General features: G+C 48.6%; 1 protein-coding gene across 2 annotated transcripts in view; it reads left to right on the plus strand.

Moving 5' to 3' along the window:
• SMARCC1 (SWI/SNF related, matrix associated, actin dependent regulator of chromatin subfamily c member 1) overlaps positions 1-20,362 on the plus strand; it is a 78,427-nt gene that overhangs the window by 20,265 nt on the left and 37,800 nt on the right. The window contains exons 7-18 of one of the 2 annotated variants that reach the window (XM_064162442.1): positions 2,630-2,699; positions 5,085-5,160; positions 7,555-7,680; positions 8,341-8,462; positions 9,567-9,691; positions 10,550-10,609; positions 11,303-11,340; positions 12,106-12,227; positions 12,732-12,803; positions 16,900-17,013; positions 17,876-18,029; positions 18,822-18,935. In XM_064162442.1, the coding sequence (XP_064018512.1) occupies positions 2,630-2,699; positions 5,085-5,160; positions 7,555-7,680; positions 8,341-8,462; positions 9,567-9,691; positions 10,550-10,609; positions 11,303-11,340; positions 12,106-12,227; positions 12,732-12,803; positions 16,900-17,013; positions 17,876-18,029; positions 18,822-18,935 (1,193 nt within the window). The remainder of the gene's footprint in view (positions 1-2,629; positions 2,700-5,084; positions 5,161-7,554; positions 7,681-8,340; positions 8,463-9,566; positions 9,692-10,549; positions 10,610-11,302; positions 11,341-12,105; positions 12,228-12,731; positions 12,804-16,899; positions 17,014-17,875; positions 18,030-18,821; positions 18,936-20,362) is intronic. The other variant, XM_064162443.1, reaches the window with a different exon arrangement.

Raw genomic sequence — 20,362 nt, forward strand, 5'->3', positions numbered from 1 at the left:
GAAGCAAAGCTAAGAGAAGAACTTAAAGACGTTTAGATTAGATTTAAATGTCAAAGGAAGGACAGAGAGCTTGAAACTAAAATTTCCATTCTTTTTCTCGTGTTGCTTCTGTTGTGTCTCCCTTGTGTGTAAGGTACAGGTCAGAATGTTGGGTGAAATGTGATTAGGTATTACCTAGATGTAGACAAAGTAGGCAGGTGCTGAAGTAAATGAAAACCAAAAAGCTTTTTGCCATATTCTTATTGCTCCAGGTGACAACTGTGGTGTGGTAAGGAGGACACAAGAACAAGTAGAACTTGGCAGAGATTGTTGGCTTTGTTATCATAGAATGGTTTGGATCAGAAGAGGCCTCTAAATGTCTTCCAGTCCAACCCCCCCTGCAGGGATGTCCTCCACTAGATCAGGTTGCTCAGAGCCTTGTCAAGCCTGATCTGGAGTATTTCCAGGGACGGGACCTCAACTACCTCCCAGGCAACCTGTTCCAGCATTCCACCACCCTCCTGGAGCAGAGCTGGTTCTTAACAGCCAATCTAAATCTGCTCTGCTCTTATTTCAAACCATAGGTTCCACAAAATCAGTTTACCAGCTGCATTCTGTGCCAACTAACCAAATAAAGCAAGCTGATTATTTTATTATCTTAAAGACATTTGTCTGGTGGGTCCCTGTTGAGTCTGTAATGAGCTTTTCATGGTCAGTTCTGGCTCCTGATGGCCACTAGATGGAAGTGTTCACTGCTGTGCCGGGGCCGTCATGGAGTTAGTCCTCTAGGGCTTGGCTCTGTCTGTACTTCTGCTAATATCCTCCCTAGCCACACGTTTCTGTTTGTTTTAACCACTTCAAGCTATCAGAAAAGGGTTGAACATCCTAGCTCACATCTGTCTTGTAGTCAGTGAACATGCAGATGTGCTGCACAGAGCTCGCTTAACCCCTGGTTGTACCAAGATGAGAAACCAGCCCTGAGTTCAAGCAGTGTCACTTCATACAGGTTCACATCCTCAGGGATTCTCCTCTAATGTTGCTCTGCACTGTAGCCTCAATATTTGGGCTGCAGGGGGTAGGTTATTGCATGGTGTCAGGGGTTTGGAACCACTTCAGGTCAGGGAATTCTACCCCTTGGCTCTACTGAGACCCTATCTGCAGTGCTGAGGCCAGCTTGGGAGTCCTCATCACAGACAGGGACCTGTTGGAGCAGGGCCAGAAGAGGCCACAGCAATGCTGGGAGGGCTGGAAGCTGAGAGAGTTGTGCTTGTTCAGCCTGGAGAAGAGAGGGCTCCAGGGAGACCTTCTGGTGGCCTTGCAGTGCTTCAAGGGGACAGTGAGAAAACTGGGGCCAGACTTTTGAGCAGGGCCTGCTGTGACAGGACAAGGGGTGATGGTTTGATCTGAGAGAGGGAGATTCAGACTGGAGAGAAGGGAGAAATGTTTGTACCACAAGGGTGGTGAGACCTTGTCCCAAGTTGCCTGGAGAGGCTGGGGCTGCCGCTTCCCTGACACCATTCCAGGTCAGCTTTGGGACTCTGAGCAACTTGCTGTAGCTGCAGATGTTCTTGCTGAGTGTAAGGGAGTTGGACTGGATGAGCTTTAAAGTTCCTTCCACCTCAGCCATTCCATGATTCTGTGAGGTGCAGCAGAAAAGAAAACCACCTTTAAAGCTTGACTCAGGCTGACCTTGGGCCTCACTGCCAAGTCAACCAGCTACTGGTGGTGCTTATGAGGTGCTTCATTAACCTGAAGTCCTGATGAGAACTGCTGTGAGAGAGGGAAGTTGAAATCCAGATTCTTTTAGACTTTTGGAAGTGTTTGGTTAAAATCTGTCTCACCACTCTCTGCCCTGATGTCCTTCCTTCAAAACTCTCCATTTAACTACCTGCTGAGAGCAGAATTTGGTAGTGGGAAGAGAGTCTTTTGAAATAAAGCAGTAGAAGTTGTTGAGGAGCTTTGGGTGCCTGCCAAGGATAGAGGAAGAGAGGAAACTCACTTGGCAGGAAAGCTTTTGGGGAGAAATTAAGGCTTTTTGTTTATATAGGGATGAAAAACAAGTGACAGACTGGAACGTGTCTCTCTTTCCATATCATTTCTTCTTGGAGGAATTCCTCTGTCTCACTCTGAATCCCAGGGCCAACTCTCCAAGGAGTCTGGGAGATGAAACAGGAGGAGATGAACTGATAGTGATTCCATGAGTCAGCCAGAAATGCTTCTTGCTTCTGCTGGGAAACAGAGCATAGAATGGTAGAGATTGGAAGGGACCCCTGGAGGTCGTCCAGTCCAACTCCAAACAGGACTCTTTGGAGCTCTTGCTCTGGACTGTTAGGGTGTGAGTGGCAGAGGGGTTGAAACTGGGTAATCTTTGAGGTCCCTTCCAACCCTGGCAGTTCTGTGAGTGTGGCCAGAAAGAGAAATGTCACAATTCCTAGCCTTACAATGACTGCCCTGTGTCACCCACAGCTCAGGCCTGGCAGAGGGGGAGCAGGAAGGTGCAATAGTGTGACAGGCCAGGCTGATGTCATTCACTGCAGCAGGCTTCTAACAGGACTGGTTGTGAGAAATGTACCTGACTTTGCAGAGACAAAACAGTGCTCAAAGTGCTTTACAGTCTGAACCTGATGCCAGATCTCTCTTCCTTTTGCAGATGAATGGTTGAGACCTGTGATGAAGAAAGACAAGCAGGTGCTGGTACACTGGGGCTTTTTTCCAGACAGGTAAAGAGGTGGAGAGGGAGGGAAGAAGGCAGGCCCCAGATCTGACTGAAGTTTGTTGAAGGAAAGTCTTGATTAAAGCCTAAAATAAGGAAAATCCAAGTCCTCAAACAAGATCTGAGCAACCTGGTCTAGTTGAGGATGTCCCTGCTGACTTCAGGGGTGGTTGGAGTAGATGACCTTTGGAGGTCCCTGCCAGGCTAGACCACTCAGTGATTCAATGATAAGCTGATCCTTTGGCTTACTGAGTCTTGCCTCTTCTGGAGCAGTGCTCTGTGGTTCCCAGCAAGGAACCTGTCTGGGGAGTGGCTCAGCTGTAGGGGCTGCAGCTTGTTCTGCAGAACATTGCAGGCTCAGACCTGTCTCAGAATCACAGAATGCTTGAGGTTGAAAGGGATGTCTGGAGATCATCCAGTCCCACCCCCTTGCCAAAGCAGGGTCACCCAGGAATGCAGCCAGGTGGGCTTGGAATCTCCAGAGGTGGAGATTTCACCACCTCCCTGGGCAGCCTGTTCCAGTGCCTGCCCACTCTTGAAGCAGACAAATTTTCCCCATGTCCAACCTAGACCTCCCATGGAGCAACTCAAGGCCATTTCTTCTTGTCCTGTCACTTTTTCCTTGGGAGAAGAGACCAACTCCTACCTGGCTCCAGCTTCCTTTCAGGGAGTTGCAGAGAGCAACAAAGGCTCCCCTCAGCCTCCTTTTCTCCAGGCTCAACAACCCCATGTCCCTCAGCTGCTCCTCACCAGATCTGTCCTCCAGATCCTTCAGCAGCTTTGTTGCCTTTCCCTAGGCCTGATCCTGGCCCTCAATGTCCTTCTTGGAGTAAGTGGCCCAAAACCCAGTTCTAGGGGTGTAACCTCACCAGTGCCCAGTACAGGGCACTTCCTACTCTTGCTGATCTTGGGATGCTTGTGATCTTCTTGGCCACCTGAGCACATTGCTGGCTCATCTCCAGCTGCTGTCAAGTAACAGCCCCAGGTCCTTCACTGCTGGGCAACTTTCCAGTCACTCTGCCTCAAAAGAGACTCAAATGGTTTATGTTTCTATGAGTGGTCAAGTTTGTGTTGACTCTGGAGTGTGTGCAGCATGTTTATGAATAGCAGTATGAACACAGGAGGAATGTTTTACACACTTCCCACCTGAGACTTAACCCCAGACACCTTCTTAGCAACTGGGCTTGATTCCAAAATATTTTGGCTCTTGAATGTGATTTCTTAGTGTTTATAAACAGGCTTTTGAGGGCATAGCACCTGGAAAAGGGAATGTAGATAATGAATGGATTCTATGGGAGTAGGGATTGATGGAGATGATGCAAACTACTTTCTTCTAGGGATTAAGTTTCTCTTGCTTTAAACCCATGAGAACAGAAACAACTTAGTTAAATTAGTTGTGGAATCTTGGGAGGGACTTTAGGGATCATCTGCTCCAACCTCCCTGCATGGGCAGGGTTGCCCAAGGCCTCATCCAACCTGGCCCTAAACACCTCCAGGGAGCATCCACAACCACTCTGGGCATCCTGTTCCAGAGTGTCACAACCTTTGTACCAAAGAACTTACTCTTAAGATCCAGCCTAGCCCTATTCTCCCTCAGCTTCAAATCATTCCCCCTTCTCCTGCTGCTGGACACCCTCAGGAAAAGTCCCTCTCCAGCTTTCCTGTAGGATCCCTTCAGGTCCTGGAAGGCAGCTATGAGGTCCCCCCACAGTCTCCTCCAGACTGAACAGCCCCAGCTCCCTCAGCCCAGCCTCATAGCAGAGGTGCTGCAGCCCTTGAGTCAGCCTTGTGGCCTCCTCTGGACCCTCTCCAGTAGTTCTATGTCCCTCTCATGATGGGGACACCAGAATTGGATATGATATTCTAGATGGGATCTGATCAGAGCAGAGTAAGGGGGCAGAATCTGTTGTGTCCACACAACTTCTGCTGACACTGCTGTGCTCCTGCTCTGTTTGATGAGAAGTGACAAGAATGAGGCTTTGACCAAACCAAAAAGATATTTAATGGCAGGATTTGAACAAATTACTAAAACCCCTCCATTTCTATCCTGAATCTAGAGAGCAGATTTGCTGTTTCAAGCTGAAGCTGGCTTCACTGAGAGGGCTTTTAAGTTCAGGCAGCTAAAAATGAGCATTAGATGCCTTGGATCCCTCCCTTTTTGGTGTCTCCTGTTCCTGTAGCAGAAAGCAGTGATTGTTACTTGAACCTTTCATGGTGTGGAGAACACTTTGCTGTTCACTGTCATTTGGACATGTCAAAGTGGCTGAATAAACATTGCTGCTGCTGGAAATCTTTGTGGCTGAACAGGCCCCCAGGGGACCAATTTGTGGCTGAACAGCTCCCCCCCTGCCAAGGGACCAATTTTGTGTTCTCTTTGACTCCTTCTCATTAGCTATGACACTTGGGTTCATGCCAATGAAATAGATGCTGAAATTGAGGATCCTCCCATTCCTGAAAAGCCATGGAAGGTAAGTCTGTGTCAAAGAGCTTCTTAAAGTCTTACCTCCTGCTCAGGAGCTGCTGGAGAGACATTTTAATGTACTGCATTTCCATGGGCGTGGGAAAGCAGAGGGAGATTTTGAGAGCCATCCTGGAAACATCTAAGATGTTTCTGTGGTCTAGGGAGGAATGCTGGGGGGAATAAGAGCTTTGTTTTGTAAGAGGAAACGATCAGGGTTATGCATTCCTGCTAGTGCCAAAATGACTGGGTTTATTGTGGCTTCAACTGAGGTGCAGCCATCTCTGGGATGAAACCTGAGAGCTCCTAGGAAGAAATAATGGCATTGTGCAGTGTTTAATGGGTTTAAAACCAGCCATCTTCCTGGTGTCTTTAGAAAAATACCACTAGAGGAAAGAGCTGGCAGGTTGAGACCTTGAGATTACCACACCTGGTACAGGTCTTCAAGCCTATTTTGTGTGCTGTGAGTTCATCTTTTCCTAGAACCTAGAAATGCTCAAAACCAGTGGCTTAGATAATAAGGAAACGAAGAAGCTTTTGCAGGAGAACAAATCCCTGAGGATCATCTCTCCCTTTTCTGTATGGAAAGGTTCAATTTAATAGCAATCCTGCCTTTAATTGGTGGTGTAATGATGCAGCAAGTCAGTGCTGCTCAGTCTGCTGACCATGTGAGTGCTTAAGCCAGCAGCAGAAGCCTCATTTAGCTTCTCTCCACAATTCAGTTTTCATCCTACAGAAATGCTTTTGCCTTGTAGCTCTCTGCAAGTGGACAACAGGGAGCAGTTACAATCAGAGACTAAACCCTTCTTGTTTGTCCTTTATTTGGCTTCCTCTTTTACACCTAACCTGAGATGCTTCTCACTGGCTGTGCTCTTGGTCTGAATGGCAGATTTGGAGCAGTTGAGGTCAGAAGATAGCGAGATGGCTTTCCAAGCCCTCTTCATTCCAAGTAGTTACCTGTAAATAACTGGAACCCATGTTTTTTTGTGTAGAAAGCTGACTAGTAGTAGTAAGATCCAACAGGTGATATAAATCGTAGTCTGGATGGTCCTAAAGCTCCAGGATCTCTTGTCAGCTCTCTAAACTACAACACGATTTGGAGATGGCTATTTTAAGCCAAGACAGAGAAATCTCTCCAAGGTGCAGCCAACTGCTTTGAATTCTTGTGGCCTTCTGTGGCCCATCTCCTGAGGTGACCTGTGTATTTAGAAGATTCTTACAGACTCATAGAATTGTTCTGCTTGGAAAAGCCCTCTGGGATCATGGAGTTCAACCTTCGACCCAGCACCACCACTGCTGTCAAACCGTGCCCCTGAGTGCTGTGTCCACAGGTTTCTTGAACACCTCCAGGGATGGTGACTCCACCACCTCCCTGGGCAGCCTGCTCCAATCTCTGACCATGCCTGCAGCACTGCTTTTCCTCATGTCCAACCTAACCCTCCCCTGGCACAGTTTCAGGCCATTTACTCTTGTTCTGTCACCTGACAGTAGGGAGAAGAAACCAACCCACACCTCACTGCAGCCTCCTTTCAAGGAGTTGTGGAGAGCGGTGAGGTCTCTAAGCGTCTTCTCCAGGTTAGACAACCCCAGGTCCCTCATTGGACCTGTGTTCCAGACCCTTCCCCAGCTTTGTTGCTCTTCTCTGACCCTGCTTCAGCCCTTCAATGTTCTTCTTGGAGTGAGGGACCCACAACTAAGACCAGGATGCAAGCTACGGCCTCACCAGTACCAACTACAGGGCCACAATCACTTCCCTGCTCTTGCTGGCCATGTCATTCCTGCTCCAGGCCAGGATGCTGGTGGCCTTTTTGGCCACCTGGGCACACCCTGGCTCATCTCCAGCTGCTCTCTCCAACCCTCCCAGGTCTTTTTCCACCAGACATTTTCCAGCTGAAGCCTTCATGAGTTGTTGTGAACCAAGGGTGCAGGACCCTTTGTTAATCCCTCATAGCACTGACCTGAGCCCATTGCTCCAGCCTGGCAAGATGCCTGCAAAGCCTTACCCTCCAGCAGATCAGCACTCCCACCCAATTCAGTGTCACCTGCAAACTAACTGAGGGTGCACTCAGTTCCCTCACCCAGACCATTGATGAAGCTGTCAAACAGAGCTAGCTCCAGTGCTGAGCCCCAGGGAAGGAATTTCTGATGGTAGTTTTCACCTTCCAAAGTCCACTGTTAGAGAGCTGTGAGAACTTCAGGAGGCTTCCAAATGGCTGCAGAACAGATGTGACAGTCAGTAGGCTCAGGGACATGTTCATCTCTTATTTTGCTGTGTGGAGCTGTCATCTGTTCAAACCATTAGGAGATGTTTGGAGCCTGATTACAAAACTCCAAATCTTTCCTTCGTCCTGTGAGTTCTCCCACAGAGTTATCTTTTTGGTCAGCAAGTGGTTGTGTTCTTTAGGTTCATGCCAAGTGGATTTTGGACACAGATGTATTCAATGAGTGGATGAATGAAGAGGATTATGAGGTAGATGAGAACAGGAAATCAGTGAGCTTTCGACAGAGGATCTCCATGAAAAATGAAGAGGTAGGTGGCTCTGTGCTCAGTGGGGACCTCTTGGCCACTTCATGCTTTATCTCTACACAACTCACATTTGGTGGACTCAAAAATGGCCAAAGTGAAGCTGGTTGAGCAGCTTTGAGATGTGTGTGGTAGCACAGTTTAACTTCTGACAGCCATCCTTCATCCAAAAGTTTCAGTGTGCACTTTGGGTTTGGTTCTTTCTTAGCTTTTATTCTTTCAACCCCCTTCTGCCCTTCCTGAGGTTGGGCAGAGCAAGAACTCCTCACTCTGCTTTCCCATAAATTAGCCATCAGTTCCTATTTGGTTTCTGAATTCTCTCTCCTTGCTGAAACTAATCTTTCATGTCCTTCCCAATGCAGGAAGTTGAAAACACCTTTGTGCAACCTTCAGGGCTGGAAAGTCTCTCCTGATGGACAGAGACTATGGAACAAGTCACACACGAGCATTGCAATCTTGCTTTGTACTTTTCCAGAGGAGAATTTGGGGGGTGGCTGTAGAAAATGTAGGAGTTCAGGAGAAATGGAAGCATTCTGGAGCTGAACATGGGGCCTGTTGTGGTGTTACTGCTTTTAGCTGCTCTGCTGCAGGATGTGTCAGGGCAGAGCAGCCTGCGGTGGCTCAGTCGCTAGGGCTTGGGGTGAGCTAATCTCTGCACTTCTCTAGCAGCCTGTACGGAGCCCAGAGAGGAGAGACAGGAAAGCTGCAGCAAGCACAAGGAAGAGGAAGCATTCTCCTTCTCCACCCCCAACTCCTGTGGAGTCAAGAAAAAAGAGTGGGAAGAAAGGGTGAGTGTCAGAGTCCTGGGACTGGAGGTGAAACTGGGTAAAGAAAAGCCTGTGGGGTGATCTGTCACCTTCCACTTGCCTCCTCTTGGAGGGCAGAAATGAGAGAGGACAGCAGGGCTGTATTTAGAGTTGTGTCAGCAGTGGTGTGGCCAGCAGGACCAAGGCAGGGGTTGTCCTCATGGACTGGGTGCTGGCAAGGATACAGTTTGGATCCTTGGATCAGTTTTGGTCCCCTCACTCCAAGAAGGACATTGAGGGGCTGGAGTGGGTCTAAAGAGGGGCAACAAAGCTAGTAAAGGGTCTGGAGAACAGGGCTGGTGAGGAGCAGCTGAGGGAGCTGGGGTTGATGAGCCTGGAGAAAAGGAGGCTGAGGGGAGACCTTCTGGCTCTCTGCAACTCCCTGAAAGGAGGCTGCAGCCAGGTAGGAGTTGGTCTCTTCTCCCAAGGAAGAAGTGACAGGACAAGAGAAAATAACCTCAAGTTGCCCCAGGGGAGGTTTAGGTTGGACGTGAGGAGCAATTTCTTTCCCTTGAGGGTTGTCAAGGCCTGGCCCAGGCTGCCCAAAGTATTGGTGGAATTCTCATCCTTGAAGGAGTTTCCAGGCTGTGGATATGTGGTGCTGAGAGCCATGGTTTGGTGGTGCCCTGACAGTGCTGGGCTAATAGTTGGACTCCATGAGCTTAAAGACCTCTTCCAGCCAAACCAATTCCATGATTCTACAGCAGAATCACAATTGCTGTGATCTTTGCAGCTTCCACTGGGCTCTCTCCAGCAGTTACCTGTCATTCTTGAACTGGGAACTCAATCCTCCAGATGTGGCCTCAGCTGGAGAGAGTAGAGGGGGAGGAGAACCTCCCTCAACCTGCTGGGCACACTCTTCTTCATGCACTTGGAGACTCCTTTTGCTTTATTAATACCCAGAGGATATTTTTCATCAGCTCCACCAGCACCACTCCCACCAGCATTCCTAAGTGTTTAAACCCAATCCCTTAATCCTGATATCTGAGGAATAGCATCAAGATGAGAACATCTGACAGGATATCATCAAGATGAGACCACCTGACAATTGCAGCTGGCACAGAATTTCTCTCTGCTCTGTTTTAGGCAAGCAGCTTTATATGGGAAAAGGAGAGGCCAAAAAGAAGAAGATGAGCAAGAAGATCTCACAAAGGACATGGAGGATCCCACCCCAGTACCTAATATAGAAGAAGTGGTACTTCCCAAAAATGGTAACATCTGCCTGCCCTGGGCTCTTTGGATGTTAAAACAAATACACAAAGAGTTTATCAAGTCCTTGAAATACTTTGTGGCTGTGGGGCCTGGTGATCTGTGCCCACTGAGGTTTATCTAGTCAGGGATTTGAACCTCACAGCTGAGAAAAGCAACAGATTCACCACTTTTTGGCTTTGGAGGATAAATGTACCTCAATAAATCCAGTGAAATACTGAGTTTCCCCTATCTTAGGCCTGATCCCACACATTTTCCAGAGTTCATGTTCTGGAGGGTTGAATTTTCCAGAGGAATATCATTGTTGTGGCAAGAGAAGCTGATGAAATGAGTGGAAATTCCAGCAGTGTGCTGAGGGAGGGAGGTTCAGTCCTCAGTCCTTTGCAGAAGGTGTGAAGAAAGTCAGAAAAAGAAATCCTTAACACCAAATCCTTTTGGTTCTCACTCCACTTGGTTTAAACCTGGATGTAAGGGTTGCCCCACGTTGCACAGGTGGGAAAAGCAGAGCACTGGGTGCACTGACTGCTTGGCTAGGTTCACAGAATGGTTTGAATTGGAAGGGATCCTAAAGATCAACCAGTTCCAACCCACTTACTATGGGCCAGGGACAGCTTCCACTAGACCAAGCTGCTTAGGTCCTCACCCAACCTGACCTTGAAGCTGGTTTGCAGTCAGATCTGAACTTAAGAGACAAACCAAATGATTTGTTGGGCCTCTCATCTGCACAGATGAGCTCTGGAGCTGCAAAGACATGACCAACAAACCTGTTGGAGAAGACAGTGGATGTAGCATGCTGCACTTGGAGCTTTGTATCTTGGCTGAGGGTTACTCACCAGTTTCAATCTTGCTTCCTCTTGCAGTGAACCCAAAGAAGGACAGTGAGAATACACCTGTCAAGGGAGGAACAGTGGCAGACCTTGGTAAAACAAACGCTCAACACCCTCCAGCACCCCTTCCCCTAAGTTTTATGCTAGAACCTTGCTTGCAGGCCACTAGAAGAAATACTTATCTCTCTCCATTTGAAAAGGAATCTCTCATTCTACTCTTTGCAGTAAATTCATTCTGCTTCAGAATGATTTGAGTTGAGACTTTTGACTCATTTCTTGCAAGGCTGTTCCCTCGTTGGCAGTTGTTGGCAATTATCACAGTATCATCAAGGTTGGAAGAGACCTCATAGATCATCAAGTCCAACCCTTTATGTCACATAAAGGCCCTTTCCTGGCTGAATTTTGCCTCCTCTTCCTGGAAACTGAGGTGAATCTCAGCTTCTCTGAGCTTTGCTAAGCTTTTGACCCAAATGATATCAACTGGTGTCCCATATCCCATTCAGCAAGGCTACATCTAGGGCACTGGGAAAGGCAGTAATTAGATATGGATTCCTAAGTGTGGAAAAACTCTTTAATTATCCTGCCTGTTCCCTGCTCTGGGGTAGCTGGGTGCCTGCCTAGGGGTGAGGTTGCCTTAATGATGTGTGGTCCACTTTGCTTTCCTCTTCCTTTCCCTCTCCAGACAAATGAAGTATTCATTCTAATTCAGCAGTTGCATTGCTAGGGAGGCTCCTGAGCAATCAGACACTAATTGTCAGTGTAATTCTCCTTGGTTTTGCCTTCCAGATGAACAGGATGAGGAGACAGTGGCGACTGGAGGGAAGGTAACAGCAGCCAATTCTTGCTAAGTTGGGTGGAAACAGATCACAGAACTGTTTGGATTGGAAGGGACCTGTAAGGGCCATCAGCAGGGACATCTGCAGCTAGAGCAGGTTGCTCAGAGCCCCAGACAACCTAACCTGGGATGGTTCCAGGGATGGGGCATCTGTCACCTCTTTGGGTGACTGAGCCAAGGTCTCACCACCCTCAGCATCAAAAATTTCTTCCTTCTCTCCAGTCTTTTAGTTCAAACCATCACACTTGGTCCTGTCATAGAATCATTTAGACTGGAAAAGACTTTTAAGATTAAGTCCAACCATTAACCCAACCCTATCAAGTTCATGTCACTACTGGGTTGAGTTTTGAGCCCCTGGCTCCAAGGAGGATATTAAGGGTCTGGAGTGAGTCCAAGGAAGAGCAACAAAGCTGGTGAAGGGTCTGGAGAACAGGGCTGGTGAGGAGCAGCTGAGGGAGCTGGGGTTGATGAGCCTGGAGAAAAGGAGGCTGAGGGGAGACCTTCTGGCTCTCTGTGAGTCTCTGAAAGGAGGCTGCAGCCAGGTGAGGGTTGGTCTCTTCTCCCAAGGAAGAAGTGACAGGACAAGAGGAAATGGCCTCAAGTTGACCCAGGGGAGGTTTAGGTCGGACATGAGGATCGTTTTCTTCCCCTTGAGGGTTGTCAAAGCCCAGACTGACAGGAATAGTTTATTCTACACAAGACAGGAAATTCCATGGTTTGAACCTAACTTTGGTGTGTTCCTTCCCTGATCCAGGAAGATGAAGATCCTAACAAAGGTGATCAAAGTCGGTCGATCGATCCAGGCGAAGATAACGTCACAGAACAAACCAACCACATCATCATTCCCAGCTATGCATCCTGGTTTGACTACAACTGGTAAGGAAGTGCTGGGAAAACTGGAAGGAAGCTTTGAGTTTTGCTAGGGTTTTCATAAATCAAGCTGAGAGCTGCAAGAAATTACATTTTCTTTAGGTTTCCTGATTAAAAGTCTTCCTGAGCTGACTTCTGGCAGTTTTTAGGCTTTGGGGGCTTGGGAATGAGGAAGAGAACTTCAGATATTTAGATCTCCCCTCCCCAGGCCTGGCTGTTCCTGCCCTCCCCTCTCCAGGCCTGGCTGTTCCTGCCCTCCCCTCTCCAGGCCTGGCTCTTCCTGCCCTCCCCTCCCCAGGCCTGGCTCTTCCTCTCTCCACTCTACCATCTCAGTTTGCTTCTTTGAGCAAATTCCAAAGGGTTGTGCTGCAGTACTGGGGGTTCTAAACCCTAATTCCAAGTAAATAACCCTTGCTGCAGATGTTCTCCCTCCACCCAGTCCTCAGAAGGTGTGTGGGGTGCTCTGATGTTCTCTAGCCCTTGCTTCTGAGCTGTCTGGTTGTGTTGCAGCATTCACGTGATCGAGCGTCGTGCTCTGCCTGAATTCTTCAATGGGAAAAACAAGTCCAAGACTCCAGAAATGTGAGTGTTATGCAGTATCTGAAGGGGGCTACAAAAAAGCTGGGGAGGGACTTCTCAGGATATCAGGGAGTGACAGGAGTAGGGGGAATGGAGCAAAGCTGGAGGTGGGGAGGTTCAGGCTGGACATGAGGAAGAAACTGTTCAGCATGAGAGTGGTGAGAGGCTGGAATGGGTTGCCCAGGGAGGTTGCTGAGGCCCCATGCCTGGAGGTGTTTAAGGCCAGGCTGGCTGAGGCTGTGGGCAGCCTGATCTAGGATAGGGTGTCCCTGCCCATGGCAGGGAGGTTGGAACTGGCTGCCCCTTGTGGTTCCTTCCAGCCCTGACTGATTCTATGATTCTATAAAGTAAGTAAAAGCTAAATGTAGATGCAGAGTGCTGCACAGTGAGGGAGCATCCAGTGACATGACTCCTGTAGTCACTTCAGCTATAGGTTGCCCAGGGAGGTGATGGAGTCACTGTGCCTAGAGGTGTTGAAGAAACATGTGGGCATGGCACTTTGGGGCATGGTTGTGTGGCCACGGTGGTGCTGGGTTGAAAATTGAGCTTGATGACCTTGAAGGTCTCTGGTAGCTGAAGTTGTTCTGTGATTGATGTGATGAGCAGATTGTCTGTAGGGGCATGAAAGGGGAACAGAGCTCCTGTGGATCCACTACTTGTCACTTGATCATGTCTGTACTGTAGTGTAGCAGAGCTGAACAGTTACATATCCCAGTACTAGCTAAAAGTAATTATCCAGGAAAAAGAAAACTAATTTCTCCCAGGTAATAGCAGAACAAATTCTTCAGCATGGTGTAAGACATGACCACCTTCCAAAGGTACCTGAAAAATTCTCTGATCCTGAAGAAACTTCATAATCCTCCTATTTGCACACACACACAATCACAAAATGGCAAGGGTGGGAAGGGACCACTTCAAAGCATCAAATCCAACCCCATGCCAGAGCAGGATCACCCAGGGAAGGCCACACAGGAACACATCTAAGTGGGCCTTGAATATCTCTAGAGATGGAGACTCCAACACCTCTCTAGGCAGCCTGTTTCAGGGCTCTGTCACCCTTAAAGAAATTCCTCCTCATGTTTAAATGGAACGTCTCATGTCCAAGTTTGTCCCTGTTCCACCTTGACCTGTTCCTGGGGCACCACTGAGCAAAGCCTGGTGCAATCCTCCTGACACCCACCCTTGAAGTGTTGATCAGCACTGATGAGATCCCCCCTCACAGCCCAAATTGTCTTAGCCTTTCCTCATCACAGAGAGGATTTTGCAGCCCCTTGCTGTACCCTCTCCAGCAAATCCTTCTTGAGCTGAGGGAGCCCTGAGTTGGGCTCAGGACCCCAAGTGTGAACTCATCAGGGCAGGATCTCACAGTGGCTTGTCTAAAAATGTGCCCAACCTCAAAGTAAAGAAATTCCTTCTCATGTTTAGATGCAGCTCCTTAGGTTCAAACTTGTGCCCCTTGCCTTTTGAAGAAAAGGAACTTTTCTTCTGCAGCTGTTCCAGTCCCTCCACTGCCATTTTAGCTGTGGCCATGCTGTTAAATCTGGGTGGAGTTCTCTCAGTTGAATTTAACTCCACTTTGTACCCTCCTCATCTCCAGCTCTGGTGTCTGCTGCAGAGTCAGAGAGTTCTCCATTCCAAATGCTACACAGAGAGTTGTTCAAACAGCTCCAACAGCTTGCCTGAAGCTGTTTAAAAATGAGAATAATAATGAAACCCAAACCCTGATGATTGTCTGGAGCTCTTGCAGGTTTTTCCCCACATCAAATGATTAATTTGTGAGCTGACTTAGCAGTGCACTGAGCCAAGCTGCTGATTTGGCATCCACTGCTTGTCCTGAGATTCTGCTGCCAGAATTGTCTGTGAGAAGAAGTACAATTCCCCTCCTCAGAGTTTGCTGTTTAAACAGGGAATTGAGTTACTCAGAGCCATCTTGGAAGGGGAGTGATTAAAGGAAGGTGGTCAGCAGCAGGCTCTGGAACGTTCTGCCTGTTTGTTTTGAAAGTTACAGGCCTAAAACCTGACAGTTCAAGGAAAAAGAATGAAGTCTCCCCCTGATTTGGGCACTGGTGAGACCACACCTCACATTCTGGGGTCAGTTTTGGGGCCCCTCACTCAAAGAAGGACATTGAGGGCTGGGAACAGGGCCAGGGGCAGGCAGCAAATCTGGTGAAGGGTCTGGAGAACAGGGCTGGTGAGGAGCAGCTGAGGGACCTGGGGTTGTTTAGCCTGGAGAAAAGGAGGCTGAGGGAAGACCTTCTGGCTCTCTGCGAGTCCCTGAAAGGAGGTTGGAGCCAGGTGGGACTTGGTCTCTTCTCCCAAGGAAGAAGTGACAGGAAGGAAATGAGGAAATGGCCTCAGGATGCCCCAGGAGAAATTTATGTTAGACATGATAAGAAACTTCTTTGGTGTGAGGCTGCAGGGACCCTGTCCCAGGCTGCCCAGATAAGTTGTGGAGTCTGTTTGAAGCCACCTGGTTGACCTGCTTTAAGCAGGGGGTTTGGACTGGAGGATCTCCAGATGTTACTTCCAACCTCACCATGCTGAATGCTGGAGTTGCAAACAGAAGGGATTCTGCAGGAAACTTTTACTTCTATATTCTCAAGATACTGATTGGACTCTATGAGCTCAGCCCCTGACATCCCATGCTTCCCTTTGCAGCTGGCATCACAGCCTCAGCCCTCCTGACACTCATCCCTGAGCTGCTGCTGGTTATTGCCCACGAGTGAGGCATGTTGTGGGCTCCTCCCAGTCCTGATTGTGGCCTGGAGATGCATTTTTGTTGCCATTTAGGTTTTGCAGCAGCAGCCTTTGGTCTTGGCTTTGTGTTTTGTTTTGAAATGAAGTAGGAGAGCATCCTCCTGACTGCAGATGCCTTGCCTGCAGCTGACTTTTCAGGCCAAACAAAAATAACCATCTTCCAGCAGCTCTCACAGGTTCATTCTTGTGACAGAAGTGCCTGGGGGGTGGGTTCTGCCTTAAAAGAGGGGGAGTTAACTAAATCCTGCTTGACTTTTCCTTCTCCCTGGTGACAAGTTTTAGCTGATGTGTCATGTCATTGTCAAATAGAGGAACTTCAGGGATGCTTCTGTCTTAGGCTTCTCTCTCCACCTCAGAAGTGACCTTAACTAGTAAATATTGAACTAATTCCTGCAGCCAAGACTGCTTTGGAAGGTGTTAACCTTTCACGTTCTTGAGGAGGTGGTAACCCAATTATCTGCAGAAGCATTCAGAAGTGTTGCTGAATGTTCCTCTATGGAGGAGGAACTTCCTAAGACCCAATCTTCCCACATTCACACACCACATTGGCTTGGAAGGGACCTTCAAAGGCCATCTTGTCCAACTCTCCTGCAGTAAGCAGGGATGCCTCCAACTGCTCTGGTTAGGGTTAGGCCCTGGCCACATCCATTCTGGTCTTGGATGTCTTCAGGGATGGGCCCTCAACCTGTTCCAGTATCTCACCACCACCATTGTGCAGAGCCTCCTCCTGATGTCCAACCTAAATGTGCCCTCTAGTTTCAAACCATTGCCCCTTATCTCTTGAGAGAGTCCAGCATAGAGCCTCAAAGATGATTAAGGGAATGGAACATCTGTCTTAGGATGAAAGCCTGAGGGAGCTGGAGCTCTTTAGCTTGGGTAAGAGGAGATTGAGAGGTGACCTCATCAATGTTCATCAGTATGTAAAGGGTGAGAGCCAAGAGCATGAATCCAGTCTCTGCTGGGTGATGCCCAATGACAGCACAAGGGGCAAGGGATGGAAGTTGAGGCAGAGGAATTTCCATGGAAACATGAGGAAGAATTTTTTCCCTGTGAGGGTGACAGAGCACTGGCACAGGCTGCCCAGGGTAGGTTGTGGAATCTTCCACTCTGGAGATACTCAAGACCTGTCTGGATGTGTTCCTGCTCTAGGTGATCCCGCTCTGGCAGGGGGGTTGGACTGGATGAGTTTTGGAGGTCCTTTCCAGCCCCTGACAATGTGTGATTCTTGTCCTATCTCTACAAGCCCTTCTCAACAGTCCCATCCCCCACCCCAGCTAATCCCAGACCACCCCCATGGCTGTTAGACACTCCTGACCACAAGCTGCCTCTGGGTTGGTTCCAGATACCTGGCGTACCGCAACTTCATGATTGACACCTACCGCCTGAACCCTCAGGAGTACCTGACCAGCACTGCCTGCAGGAGGAATCTGACTGGAGATGTCTGTGCTGTCATGAGGTAAATACTCTGATCTTCTGCCTTCACCTGACCCAACAGGAGCTGTGCTAGCAATGGGGCTGCTCCAGCAGGACAGCAGGGATGTGGACAGTGACCACGGTGCTGCTGGTTTGCAGTTTCCCTGCTTTTCTGCTAACCAGGCTGCTTTATACTCTTCTCTTAGTCCTGTTTGGTATGCTTCTGAGCCATGCCTGCTGCTCAGGTCTTGGAACAGGCCACCTAGGGAGCTGGTGGAGTAGTCATCCCTGCAGGTGTCCAAGAAATGAGTGCACATGGCATGATGGCCATGATGCTGTTGGGTTGATGTTTGGACTGGATGATCTTGAAGGTCTTTTCCAACCAAAACAATTCTGTGATTCTACAGAGTCTGGATCTCAGCTTTGTGGTTACTCAGGTTCTGCTCTTGAAGCTCATGGAGCTTTCTTCAGGCACTCCCATTTTGCCTCTGTTTCAGCAGCCTCAAGCTTCAAGGTGCAGTAGAGCCTGAGAGCTTTAGGACTTGCTAAATGTTGATTCAGTGAAGAACAGCTACAGAGAGAAGAGGGAAGCAAGTGCAGGGTTGTGCAGCCTCCTAATCAATCCATACACAGTCTGCAGATACCATCCATGCAGCCCTAGTTTTGCTTTGCCTCTGTCCTCAATTAATTGATCTTCTATTGCCTATAACCAAACCAATTCTGGGCTGTGATGATGTTGAGTCCACACAGAGTTACTGTGTGACTTTTTTGCTGTTCATGCTGAGTGAAGGACTGTAGAAGATTCTGGAGAGCCAAACTGCTTCCTTTGCTGTCTCCTTTCTGCAGTGTCAAGCATGAGCAAGGCTTCAGTACTCCAGGCTCTGACTTGTTGTGTTGGTTCCTAGGGTTCATGCTTTTCTGGAGCAGTGGGGGCTCATTAACTACCAGGTGGATCCAGAAAGTCGTCCCATGGCCATGGGTCCTCCCCCAACTCCTCACTTCAACGTGCTGGCTGACACCCCCTCAGGACTCATGCCTCTCCATATCCGCACTCCTCAGGTGAGCTCCATGAGTCACAGCAACCTGGGCTGGCCTTTGCTGTGGCCAAAGTCACTTCACATGTTGGTGAAGTGTTCCTTTCCTGAGGCCTTACCTTGAATCCTGGGGTCAGTTTTGGGAAACTCACTCCAAGAAGGACATTGAGGGGCTGGAGTGGGTCCAGTGAAGGGCACCAAAGCTGGCAAAGGGTCTGGAGAACAGAGGTGGTGAGGAGCAATTGAGCAAACTGGGGGTGTTCAGCCTAGGGAAAAGGAGGCTGAGGGGAGACCTCTGCATCTCCCTGAAAGGAGGCTGGACCCAGGTGGGAGTTGGTCTCTTCTCCAGAGAAACAAGTAACAAGAGAATAGGAAATGGCCTCAGTTTGCCCCAGGGGAGGTTTAGGTTGGACATGAGAAACAATTTCTTCCCTTGAGGGTTGTCAAGGCCCTGTATACCCAGGGCTCCCCCTCCCTGAGGGGGTTTCAAAGCCATGCAGCTGTGGTGCTGAGTGCCATGGTTTAGTGGCACCCTGGCAGTGTTAGGTTAGTAGTTGGACCTGACGATCTTAAAGGTCTCTTCCAACCAAAGCAATTCTATCATTATGATTTTTATTGTCTCTCTAGGCTGAGAGTTTCAGGTACTTGCAATATCTAAATCAGATCTCCCAGCTGGCAGATGACATTAAGTCACCTCTGTAGACTTACTTTCAACTTCTTCCTTAAGTCTATGTTCTCTTTTAACATTGGTCTGAAATCTTTAACCAGCTTTCAGTTCCTGCTTCTCTGACCTTTCTCTTGTGATGTCTCTTGACAGGTTCCAGCTGCTCAGCAGATGTTGAGTTTTCCTGAGAAGAACAAAGAGAAGCCAACAGATCTGCAGAACTTTGGACTTCGCACAGACATTTACTCCAAGAAGACTTTAGCAAAGGTAAGTCTGATGGGATTCAGTTTTGTTCCCCTCTACCTTCTATGAAAGCTTTTTCTCCATGAGGTGACATTGAGATGATTTGTGGTACTCTTACATCCTTGGTGTAGATTCCTTCTGTCTCTGTAGGGCACTGAGATGCATGCTGGTGAAGCTTGAGGGGAGATTGAGACTGGAGATTGGGAGGAATTTTTTTTACAGTGAGGGTGGTGAGACACTGGCACAGGTTGCCCAGGGAGGTTGTGGCTGCTTCCTCCCTGGAGGTGTTCAAGGCCAGGTTGTATGAGGCCTTGAGCAACCTGTTCTAGTTGGAAGTGTCCCTGCCGATGGCAGGGGTGTTGGAACAAGATGATCTTGAAGGTGCCTTCCAAGACCTAAGGTGTCCCAAAAGCAGTGCAGGGGATGCTGTAGCACTGCCACTGCAATGGGTTGTACTGGAGAGTTCAAGTTTCATAGGACTGTTGAATGGTTTGGATTGGAAGAGACCTTTAAGGTCGTCTAGTTCCAGCTACCTGCTATGGGCAGGGACACTTCCCACTAGAGCAGCTTGGTCAAAGCCTCACCCAGCCTGGGCTTAAACTTCTCCAGGGATGAAGCATCCACAACTTCCCTGGGCAACCTGTTCCAGTGTCTCACCACCCTCAGAGTAAAGAGCATCTTCCTAATGTCCAACCTGAACCTACCCTGCTCTAGTTTTGCCTCTTGCCTTATCACCCTTGGCTCTTACCAGAAGTCACCTGGTGATAGTTTTGAGACATCACTGCAGTGATGTTGGCAGTTCCATCACCTGATGTATTTCTCCTGCTGCCTGATACTTGTCTGTGCACCTGAGCATGCTCGGAGGTCTCCCAGCAACACCAGGTGACCAGTGACTCCACCTCTCATGGAGGGACTTCCCCACCCAGTTTAGGCAGAGAGAAACTCCTCCAGCTGATAAATCTTTTACTGGCTCTATTTACAAGACAAGAACTTGAGCAGATTTGTTTTGCAGGAGTTGATTTCCCTTCTCATTCTGTGTAGCGACTGCTTTTTTGGCTGGTGAGACCAGAGGGAGCTAATCAGCTGCTGGGTGACTCACTTTTGAGTCATACATCTTGAGACAGGATGGATCTACTTCTAAACACACTCCTCCTTCTCCTCTGGTCCTGCACAGAGACATCCAGTGGAGATGAGGTCACAAGCAGGGCACAAGCTGCTTTTGGTTTTGAGATGCAATGGTTTAGGGTGTGCCAAGTCCTGGAAAGGAGAAGATTTTGCCACTTGTGGCAAATCCCAGGAGTTAACTCTTAGGTGTAGGCTGGGGAGCAGCAAGCCTTGGAACAAGTGATGGCTGAGCATGCAGCTCACTTGCTGTAATCACTATTTTCAGGTAGCTCACCTCACTTGGGAGGATTTTACTGAGTGCCTGATGAATTTTTGGATAGATGAAC

This window comes from Pogoniulus pusillus, chromosome 23 (genome assembly GCF_015220805.1).
Source record: "Pogoniulus pusillus isolate bPogPus1 chromosome 23, bPogPus1.pri, whole genome shotgun sequence".
Lineage (NCBI taxonomy): Eukaryota > Metazoa > Chordata > Aves > Piciformes > Lybiidae > Pogoniulus > Pogoniulus pusillus.